We start from the raw sequence: 10,056 nt of genomic DNA, 5'->3' as shown, positions 1-10,056 counted from the left end.
AAAAAAAAAAAAAAAAAAAAAAAAGAATTAACAAATTAAATTCCCATTGAATCAAATAAAAAATAAAAGTAATCGGTAATAAAAGAATTTAACGTAATAAATATTTAACAACAATATTTATTCGTACGATATATTATACCTTTCCCATGATTGTTCTCCATAAAGTGCACACGTTAGATCCACACGAGTGGCGCGCATGTATCCGATAATTTAATTAAAGGTTAGAGACAACGATCGTTGTTCTCCACGCATCAACCTTCCTCGGCTCGTTCAAGTACGGGAACTCGAAACAAAGTTTAATCGCATTTCGAAGGAAAGGACAAACTTTGACTTCGTGACACGATCGATGTTTCGACATTTAAAACGTTGCCAGTAGTCCCGTTTCGCTTCCTTTGTCCCAGTTTCAACGTCTTCAACTATTATCCTTTCGAGCGTGTGAAACGGATTGATCCTCGAATGGAAGCATATGCGAATAGTTGAGAAGTATAATGAAATCGATACAGAATGTTAAAATGAAAATGGTTTAAAGGGAAAGTTGCAGAGGAAAAATTAAGCCTAAACAATTTTTCTTTACTAATCGTAGAAATAGAATATTTTTAAATAGGCTAAAGTACTTTTAAAATGCAAAGAATTAATTATTGAATGAATAATATGACAATTTATGTCACCGTAATGATGTGTAAAAACGCATGATTCGAAAATAATTATAAGAAGAGTGAACACGGAAGGGGTTGACGCGCAATGGACGCTGAAATCATCGACTTCTCGCGTGCGAGATAAAGAACGAGAGATAAGACGTGGAACGCATTTACGCGCGTTATTGATCTGACATGTTCGGGAGGTTAAAGTGAAAGGTTTAAGGAAACGTATTTTCGAAGCACGCCTTTCTCGTTAATTCTCCAGCATCCGCTGATCCTGATCGAAATTCAACGTTTCAGCGAAATTACCGTGAAATTACCGTTCCCGTTATTGGATACCTCCTTTCTTAAACTTCCACTCGTTGGAACATCGCTCATAAATGGTCTTTAATAAAACCGTTGAGAGATCTCTTAATTTCGTATCTTCTTAATACTTGAAATGAATCTGCAACTTTTTTGGCACGTATCAATCTGCGTATTATTATATACATCATGGATAATTATGAATAGTTGTGAGACATTATTTGGAATCTTGACGCAATTTTTTTGTTACCCCCTAAATTATCACTTTCTTAAATAGATCTCAAATATTTTTAAATTTCTTGAAATTCTCATTTAATTCTTCAATATCTTTATATAATGTATCATCATTCTCTAAACATTATTTTTAATTAATTAAGGATAAATTTATATAAGCAATCGATCTACCATCAAACTTCTCAAAAATTTAAAGGTCAACTTTAAGCCAATCTAATCTTACATCCTGCGAGTCCTCCTCCTTAAAATTCTTTTCCATGAGAACGAAGAAATTGCCCGATATATTACACATCCGTATCGTGTGTCTTCCCATGACGTAGAAAATTGGTCCGTCACGTTTATTGCTTCATCGCACTGTCATCGTAAAAAGCATCCGCGTGACAGGATTTCCACGTAGACCGCGTAGGCGGATTTTCTACCCTGGTCCGGTTCTAGGACTACACACGCGGCATATTATGTAAACCTCGTTTCCTCGCGCGTTCCGCGTTACGTAAATCTATGAAAATTATGTAATGGAATCCACGAGACGTCGGATGATGACACATCGAAGTGGAGATCCGTCGTTAGAGCCGGCGCGGCGTTGCGGATTATACAGTGAAAGTAGCTGCGACGTCATTTTTGACAAGCCATTCGTCCATTTCTAACGATAAATAGAATTTACATTACTGCCATTTTAAAGACCACATGTGTACACTCGGGGAAGAAAGTTATCTTAAAACAAAATTAATCCTAAAATGATTTTGATATTGAAAATTTATAATTGATTGTATACCTTTTTGGCGGAAAATCTCTTCGAAATCAATCCTTTTCCTCGAGTTTTAAATATAATTTTGTCATATTAATAAAATCGATCAATTTTATATTACTATTACAAAATTATATCGAAAGAAAGATATTGAAATTTAAAGAGTTAAATTTGTGCTCGCATAAAATATAGAAGACTTTCTTACTCCGATTGTGATGACTTTGAAGTTTCTTTAACGCGTTCTACTTGTTTCTCCCTTACAAAGTCCACTGTTTTCGAATTATTTCCAAATGCGAATCGAGCAAATGATTTGTTGTACGCTTTCTACTCTTACCCCCTCGTAAATCTATTGGTCACTCATCGCCTTTTGTAATATGGAACGCAACAAACGATAATTAGTGGATATTATTTGTAGGGCGGACTTTCGTGGAATTATAGTATTTTTAGAGTTGCTTCAAGATCCGAGCTCGACAATTCGCAAGTTATTGTAACGCAGATCCTGTTTAATTTGTGTTTTATGTTTTCCCTCCTCAATTAAATTTCGTTGCTAATGGCTTCTTAACTGCGCAACAATAGGCTTGCATCAAAATAGCAAATTATCGAAGACATGTGTGAATCGGATGATGTATATTCAACGCGAAATTTTCACATTGACCACGATGTAAAATCGACGATTTATCGTCTCTATGACATGAATTCTAATTTGCATTCTTTTCTTTTTTTAGGTTAGGTAATAAAATAGTTTACGAAACTGAATAACGGAGAAACGAAGAAAAAACTTTACTTATGCTTTTATCTAGTTTATGAATTCTTTTTTAATCGATTAACACATTGCTGATTCAAGATATACGTAAAATATCGATTAGTAAAATATCGTTGCGACAGAATTCCTTTTTCAATCAATCGAGTCGTGTTTTGTTTTATCGACCGTCGGTTGATTCGGTACCAATCGGTAACAAGTACTTCATCATGTGCATGCTCAAGCTAAGGAAAGCAACGATTAAATACGATAATTATTGAATATTGCATTTCGATAGCCGGGACTCTCGCAATCCGGAAACGGTTCAATTTACGAGGCTTCGAAATCGAGCGAGAACTATTCCAACTTTATTAAAGAGATCAATCGCCACAGAGAAATTTCACTGGCAATTGCGGAGACAATTTTGCCCAGAACGCGGAAACGTTGCAAAACATTCGATCGAACTACATTTCTTCGAATTACGATTTGCATATACTTTCGAAGAAATGTCAGCGTGAATATATCTGGAGAAATGCGAGAAATGATGTGAATTTTATACTACGATCTAACAGGAAATGATCGAAAATACGTTTATTTTATTAACGCAAGTAATGATTGGTTAAGAATTGGATAAGAATAATTTTTATGCTTAATATATTCCAGAAGAATGAAATAACGAAATTTCGATTTTTATATATTATATATGCGCAAATAAAAAATTTGTACGAGTTTTTGAATTTGAAACATAAAAGAAAATTTCATCCACGAGCTCAGGTTGAACCTTGCTTAATGTAAATTGAAGAAAGAGAGAAAGTCTTATGCACAGATCTTAGAAAATATTGCATGGAAATTATGCGACCAAAGTTATGTTTCACTTCCTCAATAAAATGGAGTCCAGTTGTAAACTGGAATTGCATTTTGTAACAGGGAATAGTTTTATGTTTACTTCGCGTTTTAAATTAAATTTCCTCTATTTTATATCGTTCTTGAAAAAGAAGACATATTCGTGCCACATCTCCATCGAGCACTTCTCATACATACTCATAGTTCCGTTTGAATATTGAAATCGTCTTCCAAGGTGTACCAGTTAAACCGAAATTATTATTTTCTCCGGTGAATATTCAAACAACAGTTTGCCGCAGAAGTCACGATAGATACAGTTTAGACGAATGGCGGGTTTCAAAGAGCTTTGTGTGCTCGGGATTCTCGAAGAGCTTTGTAGGTTTGCTCGACGGTTTGATCTGGCGAAAAAATTCGCATACCAAGCGAACGGCATAATTCATCCGCGGAGAAATTTTTACGTCACGATGTCTGTTCGGTGCAGGGTCGTAAATAATGCACGCCTATGCCAGTCGCGGACGAGGCCGACCGCCTGGCGTGCGACCGGATAGAACGCTGAATTACAATACTATAACCCTTTTAAGCGCTGGTGTCCATATTTGTGCAGGGTGGTTAAATATCGAAAAGTCGTTCCTCAGTCGGTTCGTTGTTAGCTTCTATATCGCGAAGGGATCGTATCGATCTTGAATTTTATTGGTCAACTTGATTTATGAAAATAACTGGGGAAAAAAGAAAGAAAGAAAGAAAGAAAAACTAAATTATTTATTGCTCCAACTTATTATCGCTGTAAAGATTATAATTTTGAACGGGTATCGTTCGCGAATATCGCGCGTGAATGAACAATACGAACATTACGATGAATCATGAAATACGTGCGACTGAAAATGGAAAATTATTAATTATTTACCACGCGAGCGGATGTACAAATTATGATTGATATTGCGAATAAATTAATATCGTGGTTATTACGAATATTATTCCGAAAAATTAAAAATAAACGATTTAATTAATTTAATAATTTCGATGTTTCTGAATGTATGTCAAAGTAAATTGTAAAAAAGAAAATAAAAATATTTGTAGAAAATAATTAACACGAAGAATATAATTTTCATCGGATAAAATACATGTATATATGTACATCAACTTTTTCAAGTATCCAATTAAGTTTCATAGATCAATATTTCATCTTCCCCATCGCAATAAAGTTACACGAAAACGATCGGATTTTTATCGTAATTTTCACGCTGCGTGGTGAAGCGAACGAATACGGCGAAGCAAAGCGCGCTACGTGGGTTTCTGATTTTTATTGGATATACGTTACCCTAGATAAACGTTCTACTGGAATCTATAGTGCGGAATCGCGCGGCACGCCGCGCAATCCAAAGTTCCTTAAGATTTTTTTAACGATCCCGTGATTTTTTTCGCGCGACAAAACCGGTTCGTATAGCATCGTTCGTGATTTTCTTTTTTTATCTTTTAAATCGAAATAATTCGTGGAACAAATATCCATTTCACGTTTATTCGAATTCTACTTCATCGAATTTTTATGACATCGTGTTATAATCAACGATAATAAATTTTCTTCGAACTATGGAACGCGTAACGGTGATGAAATTTTTAGAAAAATAAACAAATATTTACTCGATATGTTTTTTTTTCTTTAAATCGATTAAATAAAAATTTTCGATAATAATAATACTGCGGAATTGGAAGAATGATCGTCCAAATGAATAAATAGAAATAAAAGGAGAATGTGGAAGAGAAAATAAATTTAAGAGGCAAGGACAATGATTTTATACATTTTTATACTTGCAATAAAATAACGAGTGATGCATTGTTATAATAAAACATTTGAAACAAATGTAAACTTTTTAATTCTTATATTATATAGTAAAATTTTATCAAAATTTGTTATTCCTCCAATATGCTTAAATATACATACGTAACGTACCTGAAGAGAATAATGCAACCACTGATTTCTTAAATATGCGGAATAGAAATCTTTATATGCGGATTATAAATCTCGCATAAACTCGTGTTTCGACCGTTCTCGTTCGACGACGAAAGCATACCAAACGCGCGACCTTAATAACGCTCGAATATATATTAGAAAAACAATCCATTCGATACGGGTAGAAATTTCAACGATTTATCGTTAATATTCCATAAATTGTTTCATCGGTCAGTATCAATGTTACTCTACTTAATATTTTTCATTTTTTAAAAAGTATCGTATTTTTAAAAATTTTTAGAATCTTTTTAAAATTTTTTTTAAATTTTCTCCGTTCATTGATATTCATTGATATTAATATAAATAAATATAACAATAAATAATCGCCAAAGATTAATCAAATAATTTTTTGGCGAATAATAATAATAATAATGCAAATAACAAATATAACATTGCATTATACAAATATATTTTACTGTTCTATATTATATCGTTTATTTTTTTCTTTTTAGTCGATGCACGATGTGTTTTAGTTATTATATATCACGAGCGTTAATTGGGCATCGCCTACGCTTTAATCATTAAAAAAAAAAAAAAGAAAGAAAATTTGCAAATCCGAGGCAAAAGTTCCATAATTGGATTTTCGAGTGGCCATGAGTCGTGGCATCTCCAGTGAAAACAACTCGCGAAATTCACTCGAGCGTCGCGATAATTAAAGGGAAAATACAGCTCGAGTTGGCGCGCTGCTAACATCAAATTAATCGTAACTCGTTCTCGATTCTGAGGCCGCGAATCTGACAAATCGTAACTTGATTGTAACCCATCATAATTAATCGAACTTTCTGCCCAGTAATTATCGAATTATGATCGCGATTCGATTTCGAGATCTTCGCGAAATTTCTTCCTCTTTTCCTTCCTCTTTTCGTCTTCGTTCGATCGAACCCGAAGATGATGCAGACTTCCTTCATTGCGCAACGAAATAGTCGATCGTCTAGGGTCACGGTGAAGATAACCCGACGATAACATCCACCTTGACTCTCGAGACTTGACTTTCGTGCCCAAGAGTAATTTCTCCCTTGGTTCGCATACTTTTCGCTCTCTCGCCTACCTTCGCGGCACGTATGAGTGGATATCGAGTGCAAGCATACGCGTGATATACGATCAAGTTTCTTCTTCTTCTTCTTCTTCCTTTTTTTTCGAATCTCGAATGTTAAAAAAGTCGGTAGCGCGTTTTAATCGCGGCTATTTTCCCTTATAAACGGAGAATTAACTTTTACACGCGCCACGAGAAACGAGAACCTTTCGAATTTTTTGCGAGTCGTTACTTTCTTCGTGTGCCACGCTCGTTTCATCTATCGTCGTAGTAATGGTAACGTTGAAATTATTATACGTTGTGTCTAATGTAGTGTTGTATTGGTATTGTGTAATGACTATTATACTTTTATCGTTTATAGTTATGAAGTGCCGTAACGTTGAAACGTGTATTTACCCGTTATAAATGGTAATAGGTGTATCGTTTGTACGATGTTAATTACCTACATCTGCTACACTGTACATTATACTCAATTTATCGTGGAGTTTCTTGCGTGCGGCTCGTTATAAAAAAATGTAACCACCGCGTCACCTGTTGGCTATCTTTTTCTGCTGCAGTATCTCTTTTTTGCATCAAGAAACCTTTGACTTTATTTCCTATAAAAATAGTTTTATCTACGTCTTACATATCCTTGGATCCATTCCAGTGAAATATTATTTCTTCTTCCCTTGTTTCGATTCATAAAATTTCGAAACGTATTATATACAATTGAATCAATCCTTCCAAATTCAAAACTCTGTCGAATTTACTTCTTTCGATATTCCAAATATTCGATATCCAATTCTATTCCATCTAAAAATAATTTCGAATAAAAATATATATATATATATATTCTTAAAATTTATCTTAAATTTAAAGGAGCAATCACAATAACGATTTATCACCTTTAATTACAGACGTGGTCTCCGACCAGACACCAGCGTCATCCTTCTGGACACCCACTATTAAGACGGGCAACATCTTCACCGACGATACCACCAACTTCTTCCCCTCGAGTCATGGCCTGGTGCAAACTCATCCGCCGACCGGTAACGTGTTTCGAAGTGGTTTCGGCGGGATCGACAATCTTGGCAGTCGGGGGGTGACTGTCAGACCACCAAGGACGAGACCCCTCGATTACAGCGAGCGATCCACGGCTGAATTGCGCCGAAATCCGGCGCTTTCCTCGCCGGACGAGTGTGCCAGAGCTTGCCGCGAGAACGAACCACCTAGGATATGCTATTACCATTTCACCCTCGAGTATTACACCGTCCTTGGGGCGTGAGTTCTTATTAATCATTCGACGAAATAAACTTATTGCCAAATTATGGATTACTTATGAACGAAAGCGAAATGAGTAAAGAATAAATAGATTCGATTTTCTATGAGTTTCTATGATCAATGATTTTGCAGCGCGTGCCAAATTTGCACCCCTAACGCCACTAACGTGGTCTGGAGCGATTGTCAATGCGTGTTGGCAGATGGAGTGGAACGGGGTATTTTGACAGCGAACAGGATGATACCTGGGCCCAGTATCCAAGTCTGTCAAGGTGACAAAGTCGTGATCGACGTGGAGAATCACATCGAAGGTATGGAAGTTACCATTCATTGGCACGGCGTATGGCAGAGGGGCTCTCAATACTACGATGGCGTACCATTCGTGACACAGTGCCCCATTCAAGAGGGTAGCACCTTCAGGTATTTAATTATCATTCGTCCAATTTCTCCAAATTTTTAAATCGAATCAACAAATTGATTTTTATTATAAAATTTTTATTATAAACAGATACCAATGGACTGCTGGAAACGAAGGTACGCACTTCTGGCACGCCCACACAGGATTGCAGAAAATGGACGGTCTGTACGGAAGCATAGTGATACGTCAACCGCCTAGCAAAGATCCTAACAGCAATCTTTACGACTACGATCTCACTACCCATGTCGTTCTCATCAGCGACTGGTTCCATGAGAACGCGGCTGAACGTTTCCCCGGCCGGCTGGCGGTTAACACTGGCCAAGCGCCTGAAAGCGTGTTGATAAACGGAAAAGGCCAATTCAGGGTATGCGATTCGAATTTTACGTTTACTTCTCGTCCCAGACGAATAATCTAATAAATTAATCAGCAATGTCTCTTCCTTTTATTCTTTCCTCGTACGTACAATTGAATGTGCACTTATCTCTCTGCAGTATATCATTATTTGTTCGCGTTTGAAATAAATTGGACGCGTACTTCTTTACTTGAGACGTAACGTCATCTTGGTTATATATGAAGTAATAAGTATATAAGATGAGGAAACTGTATTATTAAAAGTACCGCGTTATCCCAACCACCGTGACACGTTCAGATAAATGAAGTTCTACTCCGTAATAAATCTTGGTCATGGCGCCAGTAGCCACGTACACACACCACAAACGACGAAGTTTAGGAGTTGGTCGAAGTTGGTCAGCTCGATTCTATTCCACTTTCAAACGATTTATAGTACCCTAGTCAGATTACGTGCATCTAGTGAAAGTGCGTGTAGATTCTCAACACAGGCTATTAATTTAAAGATACGTGGATATCGATTTTACAGAATGAAAAAAGAATTTAAAAGATACCAGATATTCTTGTATTCATAAAGAGTAAAGGAAAGAGTAAAGAAATCTTCGACTCTAATTTCGAATCATCTCGTCAGACCGCACACATAAAAATTTTCATTCGCCATACTTCATCTCAAATCAAATCTCGATTTAAATGTTTGATTTAAAGAGATGCTCGGATCGAAACAAATCTAATAAACGAGGCTCGTCTCTGTCCGCAGGATCCCAACACCGGTTTCATGACGAACACGCCACTCGAGGTGTTCACCATAACTCCCGGTCGTCGTTATCGTTTTCGACTGATCAACTCGTTTGGATCGGTTTGTCCATCCCAGATCACGTTCGAAGGTCATTCCCTCACCATAATCGCGACCGACGGAGAGGCGGTGCAACCAGTCACAGTGGACACGATCATCTCGTTCTCTGGTAAAGAACGTTTTTCTTCAGCTTCTAAGCTTTTTTTTTTTTTAACATTCATCAAGATCGACGAGAAAAGGAAGGCATGTCTTCCTCCATTCTCGGCATCAATCAATACAATTGCGCGTCGGTAAAATATCGCCTCGATATCTTAAAGTTAACGATGTTTTACCCTCTGATTTACAGGAGAAAGATACGACTTCGTGATAAACGCGGATCAACCGGTAGGCGCGTATTGGATCCAAGTTCGTTCACTGGGAGAATGTGGTATACCTCGTGCTCAACAGTTAGGTATATTGAGATATGCTCGTGGTCCATACCAACCGACCACCACTGCGCCCACTTACGATTTTGGCCTTCCGCAGGGTGTTGTAAGTATAGTACAGTTGCGAGACGTTTTCCACCGTTTCAATATTTAGTAGCAGTAATTCCTTAAAGAAAGAACCGCGCCTTCGTTGAAACGCTTTCGCTTAATTGCTGGAATTCTTTGAATACGGTAGTTTAACCGAATTAGAAGAGTATCATTAACTGGGTTGC

At 36.7% G+C, this 10,056-nt stretch overlaps 1 protein-coding gene across 1 annotated transcript in view; it reads left to right on the top strand.

The window, feature by feature from the left end:
• LOC102681945 (L-ascorbate oxidase-like) overlaps positions 1–10,056 on the top strand; it is a 46,559-nt gene that overhangs the window by 34,520 nt on the left and 1,983 nt on the right. Inside the window, exons 2-6 of the mRNA XM_006616374.2 lie at positions 7,440–7,803; positions 7,936–8,220; positions 8,309–8,582; positions 9,324–9,528; positions 9,706–9,890. Of these exons, the coding sequence (XP_006616437.1) occupies positions 7,440–7,803; positions 7,936–8,220; positions 8,309–8,582; positions 9,324–9,528; positions 9,706–9,890 (1,313 nt within the window). The remainder of the gene's footprint in view (positions 1–7,439; positions 7,804–7,935; positions 8,221–8,308; positions 8,583–9,323; positions 9,529–9,705; positions 9,891–10,056) is intronic.

The sequence above is a fragment of the Apis dorsata genome, unplaced genomic scaffold, assembly GCF_000469605.1.
Source record: "Apis dorsata unplaced genomic scaffold, Apis dorsata 1.3 scaffold_262, whole genome shotgun sequence".
NCBI lineage: Eukaryota > Metazoa > Arthropoda > Insecta > Hymenoptera > Apidae > Apis > Apis dorsata.
This window is presented reverse-complemented; position numbering and strand designations above follow the sequence as displayed.